The sequence below is a fragment of the Apis cerana genome, linkage group LG5 (genome assembly GCF_029169275.1).
Source record: "Apis cerana isolate GH-2021 linkage group LG5, AcerK_1.0, whole genome shotgun sequence".
Taxonomy (NCBI): Eukaryota; Metazoa; Arthropoda; class Insecta; order Hymenoptera; family Apidae; genus Apis; species Apis cerana.
This window is the reverse complement of record NC_083856.1, coordinates 12698830-12717500: the sequence shown is the minus strand read 5'-3', so window position 1 is coordinate 12717500 and position 18671 is coordinate 12698830. Positions and strand designations below refer to the sequence as shown.

Below are 18671 nucleotides of genomic sequence, written 5' to 3'. Positions count from 1 at the left end.
AGGGGAAAAAATCGCGAAAAGATTGGTCGAAACCGAGGATAGAAAACATTTCTTGCGAAAGTCTCTTTAGTGCTACGAATTATTTTAAAAATTATAGGAAAACTTTTTTTTAATACTCGATATTCTGACTTACTCGTGTCTTTCATAATATAAAATAGCAAATTGTGCAATGTGACAAAGTAGATTTTAAAATAGATTTTGTAAATATGGAGAATGGATATATAGATTGTAGATATTCGATGATTTATTTCACTCGTGATTTTAAGGATAAGTCTTATGAAATCTTTTATGATGATTCAATCGGTCTTCTATTCTTTATGTTAAAATTAAATGTGTTAAATTTAATTGATAATTAAAATGTAGTAAAAGTATATGATGATATTGGATACTTTCGGTTATGATCTTTTAGAAAGATTTATATTATTTCTAATTGTATTAACTAGATATTAATAGATCGAAAAAATCGAAAAAAACAATTATTTTAACGTTTTAAAATATTAAGCCAATATGAAAGAAAATAATAATCGAAACGTTAATCTATGTGATAAATATTGAAAAATATCTATATTATTAGTCCAATTCAAATTAATATCAAATATTTTTATTTCTCTTTAATACACGAACGCAATTAACTTTTGATACTATTTCAGATACGAGACACCGGAAGGAAATTCGACCGCTCCCTTAAAAGTCTACCGTCACGCATCCGAAGCTTTCTTCTACTCGATAATCGAAACGCTCAACAATGGAATCGATCGCAAGGATACGGAATATTATACAATGGAATCGATCAAGTATATAACGATGTTTCGATGCGGACGATACGTCGAAGGATTGTCGAAGGTAACCGATAGTATCCGATAGATGGAGAAATGGATCGTTTTCCAGAGAACAGTTTTCTACGTACCGTGCACGGGACAGAGTTGGAGTGGCGTCTGTGCCTCCGGAGCGTCCCGACGTCGAATATATGCTCTCGTCACGACGCCCCCGCATTCTCGTGGGATGGTGGTTGCCCGACAGGCACGAAAAAGGCTTGCCTCGCGTGGCGTCGCGACGCTCGCCCAACTAGGCGGCCCCAGGCCCTAAGCGGACCGAGGAAAATACGCCGTTTTGAAAATCTTCGATAACGTTCCTTCTCGTAGGTACTTCTTCTGTCATTCGAATTTCTTTCTTTTCTTAATTATTCCTTTCGTCACCAGAGGGTAGCCTTTTCGCGAGTTCGTTTCTGAAAAAGTTTAGGCACTGTTCCCTCCTCTCCTATTTAGGAAAGAGATGATAAATCAGTGATTGTAGATCGAATTATTCGTGAGATCGGAGAATTCGTGTTGCTCTTAATTGCCTCTTTTGCTTTAATACACTCTGTTTGATAGTTAAGAGTATACGTTGAGACTATATGTTAGGTTAGTTCTCGAAACTACCGATATACGAAGCGAGTTTTGGTCTTGTTTCGTTACGGAAGTGGATTTTCTCTCGTTTTGTTTGAGACCAAAGTGTCGTATATAACGTAAGAGGTGGATATGGTTTGCGTGGAAAATGATGGGGATGGAAAGCGACAGCACTGATTTATCTTCTGTGCAAATAGATTTCTGAGTAAATTTTCAGTGAGCTTGCTTTTAGATATATTCTTCAAATTCTGATAATATTTCGAAATTCCGTGATAAATCGTCTTTTCAATGGATAAAAATAAGATGTAATTCGTTCTTAATTATATTAAATAATTTTAGCAAAATTGTGATTCCAATTTAGAACTAGAATGTAGTGAACGTATCAAGAATTTTCAATATAACGTAAACTATTTTATCATGAATTTCGTTTGTATTCTACATTTAAGCATTTATTATTTTTTATTCATAAATTTTCTTTGAATTCTTTGATTAAAAAATTATCTTTGCAAACAATTTGTCATTTTTTTCGATGATTATTGCTTATTTATTACTTTATCTCGTTATTTTATTTCTGTAAACTTTTGCTTATATTTTGTGTCTATGAATTACAATTTTTTTCATTCTGTAGACTTATCATACTTATCAATATGTATTATCTATTTCAAAAGCCTCGTAATCTCTGATCTAAGATTTTCTTTTCTATCTCTATAAAAATTTTCTTCAACGTTCATTTAATCCATCAATGCGATACTTGTTCTCTTCTTTCCCCCAGATATCAGAGGTAGGAGGAATATTTTGAGATTACGCATCTGGACTAAAATAAATCTGTAGCTCTTTTATCGGTCAACTATATGTTTATCGACGGAAAAAGCTTTTGAGGAATGTAGAGATTCTTCTTCTGCGAAAACTCTCGATTTTCAAGATTCGAATTTTTAGGATTAAAAATCGATTGAAACCTTCCTCCAAAAAAAAAAAAAGAAACGAAGCTTAATTTTTTTTAAAAAGCATATCCATAAAGTTGGAAAAAATATATATAATGGAACTGTTCAAGAGTAGATTAGTCACAATAGGCCAAGGTCATCCACGGTTTGTTCCACATCATAATAATAGTTATTTTAAAACTACTTGAATGCCACCTTTTCTCCGCTCTCGCAGAATATTCGGTCTCGAATATCTCGAAGAAAGCAGCAATTTTTTCTTACGTAAAAAGCATATGTGTGAAATATATAGGAAAGAAAAATTCGAATATTTGATAATAATTAATTATATATAGAATTCGAATGAAAACGAGAGTTGTGTTATTTCTTGCTCTCGAAAGATATTTCGGTTCTTGATCGCTTATCTTCTAAACTTATTTATAAGTGTAAGTAAATTCAATAACGATGACGCGAAATACTTAATTTAACATGGTGCGAAAGAACAACGAAATCTATATGTAAATTTTTTCAACGTTCAATTTCTAAATATATATAAATATACATATATATATATATATATATATATATATTTTTTATGCAACGATTTACGTTACAGATATTTCATCGATACACTTAAGAATATAAAGAGAGAGATGGAATTGAACGTGACGATAGAATCTTGGACAGGAATATATGGAATATATTAGAGGGAATTAAAGACGTCGGTTGCGTACCAACGCATTGGAACTAAAGGATATAAATAATGGTATGAGAAAATGTATATTTCATTTCACTTTTTGATATATCGTATATAACAATATATATACTTTATAATATTTACAAAATAAATTAATATTGATGGTGAATTCGATTAGGAAACTAAGAATAGATTTAAGGCATATTTAGTTAGAGGTGCAGGAATCTCGCGTGAACAGTGAAAAAAGCGCAGCTTCCCACGAAGTTGGTCCAATTCCTCCTGAAAATTCTGTTTCTTCCTTTGCGTGTCCAGAATGTCCCTTTCACGGTCGAAAGATGCATTTGGTGAGTAAGGTTAACCGATTCTACCATCGTTTACGAATTTTGTTTCGATATTGAACAAGGATTGGCCACTCGCGAGCGAGCTCTGTATCGAGAACCAACACCTTTGCCAGCTTCCTCGTCCAAATGAAGCGATAGATGAGTATATGACTTCGTCAGCCATCCAAAGGACATTAAGAAGTCAACAGTGTCAGGTTGTCGTATCTAGCACGGATGACCACAACGATGAATATTCGATGAGATCTAACGATGATCCGTATAACGTGATATTTCAGTAACGTTGCTTTATCGCAGCATGATAATTTCTTAAAGGAAACCGATGCTAGATCGTACGTTCGATTTCCTCCAAGTCGGTTGATAATTCTTCGATATTTATGCGACGTAGCTATATCGTCCACGATACGTTTAGAAGCATTTACGGTGAACGATGCCGGGGCCGGACTCGTCGTACTCCTGCTTGGAGATCCACATCTGTTGGAACGTGGACAGGGAAGCCAAGATGGATCCACCGATCCACACGGAGTACTTCCTCTCGGGAGGAGCGATGATCTTGATCTTGATGGTCGACGGGGCCAGAGCAGTGATTTCCTTCTGCATACGATCGGCGATACCGGGATACATGGTGGTTCCACCGGACAGCACGTTGTTGGCGTACAAATCCTTACGGATGTCGACGTCGCACTTCATGATGGAGTTGTACACGGTCTCGTGGATGCCGCAGGATTCCATACCCAGGAAGGACGGTTGGAACAGAGCCTCTGGGCAGCGGAACCTCTCGTTGCCGATGGTGATGACCTGTCCGTCGGGCAACTCGTAGCTCTTCTCGAGGGAGGTGCTGGCGGCCGCGGTGGCCATTTCCTGCTCGAAGTCCAGAGCGACGTAGCAAAGTTTCTCTTTGATGTCACGGACGATTTCTCGCTCGGCCGTGGTGGTGAAGCTGTAGCCTCTCTCGGTGAGGATCTTCATGAGGTAGTCGGTCAAATCGCGACCGGCCAAGTCCAGACGGAGGATGGCGTGAGGAAGGGCGTAACCTTCGTAGATGGGTACGGTGTGGGAGACGCCATCTCCAGAGTCCAGGACGATACCGGTGGTACGACCGGAAGCGTACAGGGACAGCACGGCCTGGATGGCGACGTACATGGCCGGACTGTTGAAGGTTTCGAACATGATCTGGGTCATCTTTTCGCGGTTAGCTTTTGGATTGAGGGGAGCCTCGGTGAGAAGGACAGGGTGTTCCTCGGGGGCAACGCGGAGTTCGTTGTAGAAGGTGTGGTGCCAGATCTTCTCCATGTCATCCCAGTTGGTGATGATACCGTGCTCGATAGGATATTTCAAGGTGAGGATACCTCTCTTGCTCTGAGCCTCGTCGCCGACATAACTGTCCTTTTGACCCATACCGACCATCACACCCTGATGTCTGGGTCGACCTACGATCGAGGGGAAGACGGCGCGGGGAGCGTCGTCTCCGGCGAAACCGGCCTTGCACATACCGGATCCATTGTCGACAACAAGGGCTGCTACTTCGTCGTCGCACATTTTGCTGCTTTTCTACCGTTTTTTTTCTCTGAAAAAAATATTTACAATCGCTAGTTTGAATATACCTTTTATGCCTATATACGTTGCATAGGAATCATTTTTCACTCGTTCAATTAAAAAAAAAAAAAGAGAGGACGAATAATTGGAAAAAGAAATTTCTTCGATAATAATTCTGTCTACGTTTCAAAAGAATTCGAATTTTTCACTTATTCCTCTAATTCACCCTAAAGAATTCTCCCGCACTCGAGAAAGTATATATCCATTCACGTGGCAATTAGAAAAAATTCTAAAACCTATCGATTCTTTTTTTTTTTTTTCTTTTAAATCACTCGTGTCACCACCAAAGCATCGATTATTATTACACCACGCGTCTGTTGCCTCGAAGCGTCTCTATACGGGTATACGAAATGGAACGTTTGAAGAGAGTTGTAATAAAGCGAGAATTTCGCAGAATTACCGTGGGGATGAGTTGTGAATCGACGGGCGGCTGAGGAGCGGCTGAGGCTCGAGGGCGCCGCGACGCCAGATATAACATCCGCAGCGTACGCGACGCTACCGAAGATGGGCACGCGGGACGCCTCCAGGGCTGGCCACCGCCTCTGCCCACGCGAAAGCTTCGCGTGACGATGTCTGCGGATCGGACACGCCACGAACCAGGAAATCAGTATAGCGCCAATGTCAGAATCTCAGGCAGAGGGTGGATAGCGATACGAATTTGGACGTCCCTGGCCGTCCGAGAACAGCGGTGAGAATTATACGGCTGCCTCCCACCGACTCTCCAACCTTACCCAAGTAGCGCATAATCGTGGCTAGAATTAGTTTTTACGTTGAACCATCCGTCGATCGATATTCGTGATTTTCGTTAGAACCATTCTCGAGGATATATATCCGTTCCGATCGAATCGTTTCTCCCCTCCCCCCTCCCATATAATGTTTTCTATGCACGAGCGAATAACGATTTCGATCGAAAAATCTTAATCTCGGATTTATTTATGAAGAAGCGACTCCTTCTACCGCGCTTCTCGGTGGTTGGACGGGTCACTGGCTCGTGCGGTAACCAAATCGAGACATTGATGAGGAGCCACTCGAGACGTCAAAATGATTTAATGTAAATCGAGGATCTTATTGCTAAAGAGTCGATTAATCGTGACCGAATGTTAAGTTGGTCAAAGGAGCGTGTAAATAGCGTAAAGTTATATTTCGAAACGCAGAAACTTTGTTAAATAATATTCTCTAAATAATTTGTGTAGGTACGTAATAATTATTAGCGTGTTTACATTGTGCGTAAAATTGTCGTAATGCTGTTGAAACGCGTAATAAGGAATTTTCGTAGTTTCGAAGGACCCGAGTCGAGTAATAGAAAGCATAATTGTTTATCGTGTTAAATTTGTTACACTCGTCATATTGTGTATGAAAATATGCGTGTGGAGTAATGGCGCGTTATTACGTAAGATGACTCTCTTCCAAATCAGCAAATTTTCATAATTCGAGCAAAATATATATCTCGTACACATTTTGGAAAATTTATTGAAAATCTAATTTTAACAATTTTGATTAGTGGCATTATTTGTTCTTATCTCGTCTCGTTGCGTGAATGTGGCAAACTGTACTATTATTGGAATTATTAGTGGAATTTTTCCCACTATTAATGGTATCTTTTGTAATAAGATTCACTGTTCCGTTGTGTCTGACTCATGAAGGATGCATTTCACTTATTTTCGACATTCATTGTCAGTGAACACGGTCAAATTTTCATCGTCTTTTATTTTAAATTCAATATTTTTTTTTTTTTAACATACGAATTATGACTTTTAAATCGATTAAAATTACTTTATACTTTTTTAAATAAAAATTATTGAGATTAACAAATTATCCGTGAATGTATATATTAGTAAAAATTATACAAAATTGCCAAAAAAAAAAATTTGACTCGTTATTGTTGAAATTTATTAAAAGTCGTTATTAAATTATATTCACAAATCCGATTTTAGTAATTTCACGAATAATGCTTTTATTATATCGAGCGTGCTATTTTAAGTATAATGTATGTACTTGCATACATATGATGGATATAACTGCAACATTTCTGCAAGATATATTCTTTTACTTGATATTAAATATGTTAATGGTATAATTAATTCGATAATTATATAATTTGTCGCTAATTTTTTAATTTCAATTGAACGTAAATAAGATAATTTAATTTTTTATCGAAACAAAATTAATTTAATATCTTTTGACATTTTGACAATTTAATAATCATCTAGGTATTAATAACTTATTAGATATTTTATTATATAATTTGATATTTTTTGATAATTCGATTACAGTTATCGATACACGTACTTGTTACATATAATATTTTATATTACGTTACAAATTAATTTTAATCTGCCATAATAGTAAAAGAATTATAAGCGAATATTGTTTACAAACTAAACCGATAACTTGAAACTCTTTGCATAATGAATCATCTCTCACGAGAACAAACAATTTTAACATTATTCCTTCATTATGTATACAAAGATAACAGAACTACTTATTAAATAAGCAATAATTAGGCAACATAATAATAAGGCAAAAATTATTTTTAAACGATATTGACGAGTTTTCTATAAATCCACTGTATATCTGTAACATTTATTATTTCTTAAATTTCTTTATCTTCTTTAATGATACTCCTTTACAAATTTTTTACCGTGTCCAAAATATCAATATTTAACAAAGATAAAATTATCTTATCCTCGTCTGATCAATACTTAAATTAAAAGTATAAAATCTGTATATATATCAAAAATTTCTTTATCATTAGAAAATAATTGCATAATTTTGATTTCTTTGTTCCATTCTAATGGAATAAATTCGTAGTTAATGGATGTCGGACAACTCGATTCATAAGTACAATTATCGTGGCTACGAGACTTTTTACTCTTCAATTCACGTAACGAGAGCCCTTGAAATAAGTAACGAATATGGAGGATGACACGTTCTCGTGGAAGCGTATACGGAACGGTGATTGTCCGAGCGAGAGCCAAAGAAGAAAAAAACTAGAGGACATTAGAGCAAAACACTCGATGCAAGGACACTCTTGTTGTTACGAATCGAGAATATAAAACTGGTTCGTCGGATGAGAGAAGTGGGATAGTTGGTAATGATAAGTAACTAAATCGTCAATTTCGACCAATTATAAAAATGACTGGCAAAAGAATCAATCAAAATTTGCTTACAGGTTCAATTCGAAGAATATTACGCATTCCCAAACGTTTTATGACATTGTTATCGCGAAACTGGATAATAATGAGGAAAAATTCTAAAGGAACAACAAATGTATTCAATATTCGAATGGTATGTGAAAACTGATTTGATAATTTGTATATCTTAAGTTATTGTGAGAAAATAATAAATTGTTCATTGTGATTTTTCTTTTTTCAGAAAATTGTAAATAAACGTATTATTTGGTGGATTTTTTTTTAACAAAATTTCAATCTCAAAACTCTAGCATAAAGATAATGGAGAGTTAAATTCAAACTCTGTGATCTGTGTATATCAGTTTTAATATACTGTAAATATCAAAGACAAAAAAAAAGGACAAAAGGATATTTTACAATTCCCATGCTCGATGCAAAATGATAAATTCATCGAAGAACAAACATGATCCCGCACGAATATGTTGTAAACGTTGTTCTTACTGGAGAAAACATTAAATCGAAAGGGTGGGGGCAATGCATAAAAGTTAGACGTATCTCATGATTCGACATCACTCGATGAGTGTTCACCGGACAGTAGGCAGGTTTTGTTACGCGAGGGAACGGTATTTGTCTAGACTCGTGAAAGTTGCTCCTTGACCGATTGTGGTAGTTGGTCAACTGTTTTATTAATTCGTCGAACTTCAGCGTCGAACATCGAAAGGAAATGTTACGCTCGTAAGTATGGAAGAAAAAAAAAACATTTATTATTTCTAACTTGTTTAAACAAGTTTGATTTCGATAATATTACAACAATTGTGACAATTATGGATTAGTATGAATAAACGCATTTTTATAATTATATAATATAATTCGTAAATATGAAACAGATTTTTTCATGCAATTTATATTTTTATCATATTTTTATATAATTTAACTTAAGTTACGATTATTAATTAAATTTTACATATATACAACTTAACGATTTATATATCTAACAAGAGAAAATTTAATCATAGGTATGTCAATTATCGATACTTATTCTTGATAACGATCAGATAATATCTACTTTGTGAAAGAAATTCTTTCATTTCAGTGATTGAAACAGTCTAAATTTTATATTTGAACAAATTTATATTTGTTTCGCGTATCTTTTTATATATACATTATTTTGTTTTTATTAATATATATTTTGTTTTTATTAAATTTATTTTGATTAAGAAATATTTTTTTTAAATTCTTTTGAATAAAATTAATATAAAAATTTATTGAGAGATGACAAAATTGCAATATTTATATAACACGTATGTATCATTTATATTTTACAATCGAACAAAAACATAATCGTGCTCTATTTATCTTATTAATTCTTTTAAAAAGTACAAATATAAATGAAATGCTTACATTTATCTATTTTACTATCACTATGTTATTTCGTCACTATTTATATTTCTTTAACAATATATCGATCGTATGAAAATTAATCGAAATGAAATTAAAATTTTTACTAATCGTAAATCGTAATGTACTATACACATCGCTTATGTATCTAGTTTTAAACGAAACACAAATTTGTTTGGAAATTAATTTCATATTGTTATTACGTTATAATATTACAATTGGTTGTTAAAAGCAATTATCTTATTTTATTTGATTGAAAAATTCAAAGATCGTAGTTGATTAAGGCATTATGGTCGGGAGCATGACGCGATATTATCATTTAACCCGTTTATTTATATTGCCATAAGCATATTGTAACGTAATAAATACTATTATACATCTTCATCTCTAAATTTTTTTTCTGTTTGTAATATTCTGAAAAATTCATAAAATTTTTTTTGTATACATTTATATTGCATTAAGTTGTATTGTATTGTTATATACAGTTGTATTGCAGTGTTTTGCACATCGTAACCTCTCAAAAGAAGTCGTAAAAATTATTGGAAGATCGTTTTATTATTATTTTCTTATTATATCTATAATTATTTACGTTAAACATTGTAACGTTATATAAAATTTTACAGACTGTTGGTGGCGTTATTTATATCGCTAGTATGGGGAATATCAACATCTCAGGATACGAATAAGACTGACAACTTGATAAAGGCTAAAGAATTTCTAAATAAACTCGACAAGCAATATGCAGAATGGAACAATAAGCTAACGCTCGCTGAATGGAAATATGCATCGAATTTGACTAAAGATAATTTAGCGGATAAATTGAACGTATCTTCAAAAGCGGCACAGTACTTTAAATCCGCATGGCAGGAAGTGAACCAATTCCCGTGGAAGGATATTGAGGATGAACGCATCAAAAGACAATTTTCAAAACTTAGCGTTCTAGGTTATGCAGCACTTCCTGAAAATGTAAATATCTCTGAAATTTTAATAAACCAAAAACTTTAACAAAATAATGTCAAAAAGTGTGATATTTAAAAAAGTGAGATATAAAAAAAGTCATAATAATTGTTCAATTTTACATTTTTTTACACTTTTATCTTTGTTCAATGAAAATTCCATCTTACATTGCCTCAAATGCGATTTTAAAATGTGATCCATAATAATTGTAAGTTTGTTATAGCTTTATCAAGAATATGAGAAAATTATAAGTGAAATGGAAAACATCTATAGCACTGCCAAAATTTGTGATTACAATAATCGAACAAAATGCGATCTCGCTTTAGAACCGGAATTAACGGATCTTTTAAAAAAGAGCCGCGATCCTGAAGAACTGAAATACATTTGGACCGAGTGGAGAAATGCCACTGGTAAAAAAGTGAAATTTTTGTTCATGAGATACGTTGAATTAAGTAACATGGCTGCCAGATTAAATAATTATTCTGATAACGCGGCTTATTGGCTGAAAGATTATGAGGCCGATGATTTCCCTGAACAAATCGGTGAGTTGGAAGTTAAAATATTTAATAAAATTATTAATAAATGCGATATCAATTTGTCATAAAATATTTTTAGAGACACTCTGGCAACAACTGAAACCACTTTATTTACAATTACACGCTTATGTTCGTCGCGAACTTCGAAAAAAGTACGGTGAAAGTATCATTTCGAAAGACGGTCCCATCCCAGCACATTTGCTAGGTAATATGTGGGCGCAAAGTTGGAGTAACATCGCAAATTTTACTACTCCGTATCCAGGAAAACAAATGCCAGACGTCACCGATGCTATGATAAAGCAAGGTTTAATTAGCATTAATATATATGTAAATTGTAAATAAGTAGAATTTATAAAAAAAGTATGAATAAGAAAAATTGTTTAACTCAAAAATAAAACACATAGATAAATTTTAATTTTTAAATAATTATTTTCCTAGGATACAATGCGACAACTATTTTCCGTGTTGCCGAAGATTTTTTCACTTCAATCAATCTCACTGCAATGCCGGATCTTTTCTGGGAACGATCGATATTAGAAAAGCCAAAAGATCGCGAATTAATCTGTCATGCTAGCGCCTGGGATTTTTACGATGGTAAAGACTTTAGAATTAAACAGTGCACTGAAGTCACGATGGAACACTTGTTAACCGCACATCACGAAATGGGTCACGTGGAATATTATCTACAATATAAAAATCAACCCACTTTTTTCAAAGAAGGTGCGAATCCTGGATTCCATGAAGCAGTTGGTGATGTTATAGCACTTAGCGCATCTACACCGAGCCACTTAAAAACCATTAAGTAAATAACTTATAACATAATATTAAAATGAATATAAATAATTTTAAATATTATTTTTTAAATTATATAAATGTTATATTTTAGATTATTGGATGATGATTCAACTGATGTGGAAGCTAATATTAATCATCTTTATTTGAAAGGCCTTGATAAAATCGTCTTCTTACCATTTGCATATGCGATGGAAAAGTGGCGCTGGAGCGTATTTCGTGGAGAAATCACGCCAGATGTTTATAATTGTTTCTGGTTAATAATTTTAATATTTAAATAATATAGAAGAAAATTATAAAAAAATTATAAAAATTTCTTATTTAACATTAAATAATATTTCATTTTTAATCTTTTTAATTTGTAATTTATAAATTTTGACTTAATAATTAGGTGGGATATTGCTGAAGCTTTTCAAGGTATTGAAGCACCAATAACTCGATCAGAAAATGACTTCGATCCTGGTGCGAAATATCATATAATAGCAAATGTCGAGTACATTAGATATTATGTCAGTTTTATAATACAATTCCAATTTCACAAAGCTCTTTGTATAGAAGCAAAACAATACGATCCGCAGAATTCAAATTCAATACCATTACATAAATGTGATATTTATAATAATACAGCAGCAGGAAATTTGTTAAAGTAAGTCTTCATTAAATTTCAACTTTGTAATTCAATTCAACGAAACAATTATTAAGTAAATTTATTATTATGATATAGATCAATGTTGGAATTGGGTTTCTCTAAACCTTGGCAAGATGCAATGGAAAAAATTACTGGTCAAAGGAATATGGATACTGCCGGACTATTGGAATATTTCAAACCATTGACAGATTGGCTTACAGAAGAAAATAAAAAAACAAACGAATATATTGGATGGAAATCTAAATCAAAAGGTATATATTTTTACAATCCAATTCATATTTATCTATATGGATTGTCAATTCCATGAACCAAAACAAACACAAAAATTGATATATAAAAATGTCAGTTTATTTAAAGCTTAAATATCAATTAATTATTATTTTTTAAATTTTATTTCAGGATGCACATGAATTTTGGTCTAATAGCCACTAAAAAAAAGATGAATGAATAAAAATATATGAATATAATATCTGAATAAAATATGAATAAAACAAATAAAAATAAATTTTTTTTGAATTATTATTTTAAAAAAAAATATTTGTCCATCTTTACGCAATAGATATATTAATGAATGATTCATGACATCATTCCTTACAAAAAAATTTTCACAATAAATTGAAAGATATATAAGTATTACAAATCTAGTAATAAATAAATACATTACAAATGATAAATTCTTCAAATAAAAATCACATTCCTTTTTTATAATATTTGCATTATTTTGCTTTTCCTCGTCCTCTTCCGCGTTTAGAAATGTTATCATTATTCTTTTTACCCTTCTTTTCACTTTTTGATTCCGTATTTTTATTTGTACCAGGTTTTTTTGTCTAAAAATGCATTTTAATTAATAAAATAAATATATATAAATATATAATATGTATAAATATATATGTATAAATATAATGTAAGTTTCATAATGTGAAATATTTTTTAGTTAACCTTAATCATTTTATCTGTATCCATATTATCATTTTGATCAGAATCTACTTCTTCTTCTTCCTCTTCTAAACCTTCTTCTTGTACATTTGTTGTTGCTTTCTTTTTTGATGTACTATTTACTACATATGGAAGAACTACAGAATTCTTATTATACGCTCTTGTAAAGGCAGCTTTCACCTACAATATAAATTTATTTTTTTTTTTTTACTTAAATATGTGTAAGTATTAAGTATGTGTTATAAAATTATTAAAAATGATTTAGAACTTATAACATACTTTACTATCTATAACTTGCATTGGATCTTGCTGACCAGGCCACAAAGAAATTTCCACTAAAGAATCTAAATCTTCTCTATTAATAACAAAAATAATAAAATTTAATGAAAAAATTCACAATTATAAATATAATTTTTATATAATTAATCTTAATTAAAAATTAATCTTAATGAAATAATAATGAAATATTAACCTGAGTAAGTGATAATGATTCATAACATCTATTGCAGCAGCTATATTTTCAATACCATCAACTGCTAAAGGTCTTATAATGGTATTTCTGAGATATTTAATGTAATCCAAATTTATAGCCTCTTTACTTGCATTAGTAGTCAAACGAGCATGTAAAGTAATTTCCTGCATTAAACTAAAAATCATATAAATCATAAAAATTTATATATAAAATATAAAATATATAATAAAAGAATTATGATTAATTAATAATTATGATATTACCGATTAAATTTACTGGTTTTTGAATTACGTCCAAGCCAAGCTGGAAAATTAATCTGACCACCAATGTGGCCAGACATTGCTGCCCCAGGTATAACAGAAGAATAACAAGCTTGTATTGATAAAAGAGACCAGGCATTATTACTTCTTATACAGTTTTCAACTATATCTCCCATTGCTAAACTCTCAGCACTTTCAGCTATTTTTTCTAATAATTTATTTCTATATGTAAAACAAAAATAATATTAAATGAATGTTACAATATGAAAAAAATAAATTATACAACTGATTTCTTTTTAATATTTTATGAATAAAAATTTTAAAATAATTCAATTTTTATTCAAATTGTTAATTTATTTTATATCAGAATATTTTAAATCAGATTCCAATTATTTATAAATATATCTAAGTATATGAATATCTTATTATCAATAGTTTTATTTTATCTATATAAATAAAAAGAAAATTAAATATATCTTTTTATTTGAATACATACTTTGGTGCTTCAGGTATAACCAGTAAATAATTTTCTTGTACAAATAATGGTGCTATATTATAATCATGGAAAAATAGGTCACATTTCTCATTGAAATTCATACGTTTTTGTTCCTCTGCAGAAAATACTTGTTTTACAACATCCCAAGAACCCAATTTCAGATCCTTATTTACATGTTTTTTCCCAGATTTCTCTTGAGAACCAATTTGTCCAACAAATAATGCTAAATGATTTATAATTTGCCGAATATCCTGATTAGTTGATTCAATTAATAGATCAAGATCTTCATTTGTGATATTAATGTTTTCTTTGAAACATATAGATTTCATTGCAGCCTATATAAAAAAAAAAAATAGTAAAATAAAAAACATATAAAACAGTTAACTATTTCTTTGAAGTTTTTGAATTTTATATTATTTTACCCTAATTTGTTCCAATCTAGGTTTTGAAAATCGAAGATCAAATGTATAATTAGCAAGTGTTCTCATTTTAGAATGATTTCGATCATTGCAGATACAAACAATAGGTATATCAGTTAATTTGATCAATTTAATTAATTCTTGTAGACCACCACGATCTTCATTACCTGCCATTCCATCTACTTCATCCATTAATAAAACATGTTTTGATGATGGTTTACTTTTATTATCTATAACATAAAATTAAAAAATATCAAAATAATTTTATAAAAATATATATGATATTTTAAATATATTTAATCAAAATTTATTAAAATATTCTATTAAATATTTTATTAAATATTCTATTAAATTTATAAACATATTTAAGATTATTTAAGAATAAACATAAAATAAAATTTAAAAATATTAGTTATCAGGTAGTAGAATATTAATATAAAATAGCAAATGAAATTAATTAATTCAAGTTCCTTTAGAAATCTTTCATTGAATCTTTCATAAAATAATATATATCAATATATATCAATTTATTTATTAATTATTAATAATTTTAAAATCATTCAGGAAATAATAAATTCATAAATAAATATACCTTGAAAATAATTTTTTAATGTAGTATTAGATAATAATTCTGATACTTCTTCTTCTAGAAGTTTTTTACTTCTAGTATCTGATGCATTAAATTCTATAAGATCAAAACCTAATTCATTGCAAATAACTTGAACAGTTGTCGTTTTTCCAATTCCAGGAGGACCAGATAATAAAGCTGCTTTAAAAAAAGCTCCATCACTGTTCTTTGCCCATGGATCTAAAGCAAAGAAAATAAATAAAAATTTCAATTATGTTAAATATTTAAGTTATAAAAATATATTTTATATATAAAGAATAAAAAACTTACTAGGTTTTATATGTTTTACTTGACCAGATTGATTTTTATGCCAATTTATTAACCATGCATATAATTTCTTAGCAATACTTTTATCTCCTTGTTGTCCCAAAATTTGTTTCATAGTTTTTGGTTTATATTTTTCAACCAATGCCTGTGTTGATATTTTACTATTTATCTAAAAAAATATAAACAATATAAAACTAATAAAATTATTTGTATCGTATTCAAATATTCCTTACATCTTGTAAAATATTTGTTTTTATATCTTTTGCATCATCAATTTCTTTCTTGTCTTCTATGAATGATTCTTTGAATTCAGTATGTTTCTTTTTAATTGGAGATTTTATTTTTATATCTTTATCATATTCTTTTTTTTGTGGTGACATTTTCAATGATGTTTCTATTTCTTTCTTACTTATTTCTTTGTGTATTTTTGTTAAATTTTTTGTTTGTTCATTCGCAATAACTTTTATTTTCTTTGATGGTGATTCTTCTTCTAATTCTTCAGATTTTTGCTTTAATTTGTCTTTTAATTTTGTACGAGATTGATGTACATCATTAATGCAACCTATAGGGCGTGTACGTATCAGATCTAATAAGTCATCTTCTGATATTTTTTTTATATTTAAACTATCAGCCTAAATGTTTTTTAAATTATTAGTAAGAAAAATTTTTAATAGACAATCATTTTAAATAAGATTTTAATAAATTAATTATAATTATATAATAATTATTACCTTTGATAATTTTGAAGGACCAGCTTGATCACCTACTATAATATAATCAGTTTTCTTTGTAACTTGATGTAAAGTTCGTCCACCATATTGTTTGATAAGTTCTTCAGCTTCCTCTCTTTCTAAAGAATCCAAAACTCCAGTTATTACAAAACTTAATCCTGCTAAGCAATATTCAGCACCCTAAAATTTTAATATTTTTTTTCTTTTTTTATATATATACCATGCATTGCTGATAAATTGGCATTTAAAAAAAAAATAGATATAACAAGATAAACCAATCTACACAAACATATAGTTATACACAAACATATAGTTATATATTAATTGAATTCAACATATACATATATTAATCAGCACTGATAGCCATCAATGTGTATCACATTTGTTAGATCAAATAGTTTATCATTGGCACTCTCTTACCAAATACCAATTTACCAGCAATATATAATATTTTTAAATTAAATTAAACGAATAATATTTTTCAATCTAATATTGTTCATTTATTACATACAACAGGAATTTTCTTTGAGCCTGGATTTCTAGCTCCTCCTCTTTGAAGATATTGCTGATACATTGTAACACTTTGTTTTTTCTTTGCAATTATTTCCTCATATATGTCAGAAGTGTCTATTTTTTTAGATGTTTTTTTATGTTGAATTTTATTATGTTCAGAGTTTTCATGTTCAATGTCTTCACTTGAACTATTAGAATATTTTTTTAATTTTAATTTATATATTTTTTCATTACTTTTTTCTTGATTAGTTTTATCAAATGTTTTTTTCTTTTTAACATTTTCTTTGCTCTTAACAGAAATCTTTTCTTTATTTTCATCATTATTTTCATGAGAATCTATGGCTATAACAGGAATCTTTTCTTTATTTTTATCATTACTTTCATGAGAATCTATAAATATAAAAAAATAATATAATTATAATGATATTATATTAAATAATATAATAATAAGCATATTATTTTTTATAACTTTATAATAATACCTTTATTAACTTTAGTTTCTGTTAAATATTTTTGTTCAATATCAGAGGTATCTAATTGACATAATGTTTTTTCAAAATCATCATCATGATGACTTTTAGCTTCCTATAATATTTAATAAAATTATATATAATTATTTTATAATATTATTTAGATATATTACCTTCTTTTGTAATTGTTTAGATATCTTAGGTGCTTCTTGTCTCTTTATTGGATTTTTACCAAATATATCAGCAGGAGAAACAATCTTAACATCTTCTTCAGAATCAGATGCAATAATTTTTTTCCCCAATATTTTTGTTTTCTAAAATACAATCAAAATATATTTTCTTATTTTTTAAATAAAGATGAAAATTTTAAAAATAAATTATAAAAAATATAAAAATATAAAATATAAAAATATAAAAATAAACAAATATATTAAAAGTTTTAATTTAAACCTTAGACTGTTTAAATGAAGGTTTTGGTTTTTCATCATCCTCATCAGACGAAATAATACGTCTTTTAACAGCCTTAGTTGAAACGACGCTAGAATTTATTTTAGCTGTTTGAAAATAAGATCGTATATCCTAAAAAAAAATTAAAAATGTTAAGTAATTAATATCATTTTCAACAAGTATTTTTAAAATATGTCTATATTCATAAAAAACGAATATATTTAACCTCGATTATTTGATTAACTATTTAATTAAGGATTTTAAACTTACTCTTGGCATATTTTAAATGTATTCGAATTCGATAAATGTGCAATATATAAATCAATTAAATAGTATTTTGAGCAAAAAAGATAAATCAATGAATATAATAAAAAATATTTTATTTCAACATATCCAATCCATTACGCGCGCTTTTATATACATATTGTTATATATTGCATGTATTGATGCATTACTATATCGTTTGACATATATATATATATATATATATTATGTAACTTTGAATTCTAATAAAGAATTTTATTAGAAATAAATTTATAATTACTTATTATTTCATTTTAAACAAAAATTAAAAGAAAAATAAAATCTAATTTAGTAAAAGTTTTATACAAATTCTATACACAATAAACAAAATTA

The 18671-nt window shown here is 29.7% G+C and overlaps 4 protein-coding genes across 8 annotated transcripts in view; 1 reads left to right on the top strand and 3 right to left on the bottom strand.

Annotated features, from left to right (window-relative positions):
- Positions 1-1048, bottom strand: part of LOC108003298 (actin, clone 205) — a 3466-nt gene extending 2418 nt beyond the window's left edge. The window contains exon 1 of the mRNA XM_017065463.3: positions 908-1048. The gene's annotated coding sequence lies outside the window, so the exon portion shown is untranslated. The remainder of the gene's footprint in view (positions 1-907) is intronic.
- On the top strand, positions 998-12901 carry LOC108003297 (angiotensin-converting enzyme). Of its 5 annotated transcripts, none has more exons than XM_062075429.1 (13): positions 998-1138; positions 2919-3068; positions 7745-8024; positions 8106-8221; positions 8309-8799; positions 10086-10428; positions 10643-10961; positions 11035-11259; positions 11394-11757; positions 11842-12003; positions 12139-12393; positions 12472-12647; positions 12796-12901. In XM_062075429.1, exons 5-13 carry the CDS (start codon positions 8789-8791, stop codon positions 12804-12806), a joined length of 1866 nt encoding a protein of 621 aa, XP_061931413.1. In that variant the 5' UTR covers positions 998-1138; positions 2919-3068; positions 7745-8024; positions 8106-8221; positions 8309-8788; the 3' UTR covers positions 12807-12901. The 5 variants fall into 5 exon arrangements, with proteins under 5 accessions (XP_061931413.1, XP_061931412.1, XP_061931414.1 ...); XM_062075428.1 differs by lacking the exon at positions 998-1138 and adding an exon at positions 2560-2748; XM_062075430.1 differs by lacking the exons at positions 998-1138; positions 2919-3068 and adding an exon at positions 5480-5621.
- LOC133665608 (actin, clone 205-like) lies at positions 3064-4876 on the bottom strand. Its single transcript, XM_017065464.3, has one exon. The coding sequence runs from the start codon at positions 4874-4876 to the stop codon at positions 3746-3748; it is 1131 nt and encodes a 376-aa protein (XP_016920953.1). The 3' UTR covers positions 3064-3745.
- Positions 12902-12933: 32 nt separating the features above from the next.
- LOC108003313 (replication factor C subunit 1) lies at positions 12934-18643 on the bottom strand. The gene is made up of 16 exons (XM_062075418.1): positions 18306-18643; positions 18039-18167; positions 17762-17902; positions 17601-17703; positions 17117-17508; positions 16606-16785; positions 16108-16506; positions 15878-16043; positions 15572-15787; positions 14983-15209; positions 14561-14895; positions 14068-14286; positions 13805-13978; positions 13612-13687; positions 13336-13512; positions 12934-13223 (listed from the first exon to the last, which is right to left on the bottom strand). Exons 1-16 carry the CDS (start codon positions 18312-18314, stop codon positions 13113-13115), a joined length of 3054 nt encoding a protein of 1017 aa, XP_061931402.1. The 5' UTR covers positions 18315-18643; the 3' UTR covers positions 12934-13112.
- Between the last annotated feature and the right edge of the window lie 28 nt (positions 18644-18671).

Coding starts and splice junctions, on each gene's coding strand:
- LOC133665608 (XM_017065464.3), bottom strand. CDS start 4,876: ATGTGCGACGACGAAGTAGCAGCCCTTGTTGTCGACAATGGATCCGGT.
- LOC108003297 (XM_062075427.1), top strand. CDS start 9,337: ATGACAAAATTGCAATATTTATATAACAC. Junction 10,429..10,642: donor ATGCAGCACTTCCTGAAAAT/GTAAATATCTCT, acceptor AGTTTGTTATAG/CTTTATCAAGAATATGAGAA. Junction 10,962..11,034: donor TGATTTCCCTGAACAAATCG/GTGAGTTGGAAG, acceptor AAATATTTTTAG/AGACACTCTGGCAACAACTG.
- LOC108003313 (XM_062075418.1), bottom strand. Junction 16,044..16,107: donor AAACAAATATTTTACAAGAT/GTAAGGAATATT, acceptor ATATTTTTTTAG/ATAAATAGTAAAATATCAAC. Junction 13,513..13,611: donor TGCAAGTTATAGATAGTAAA/GTATGTTATAAG, acceptor TTTATATTGTAG/GTGAAAGCTGCCTTTACAAG.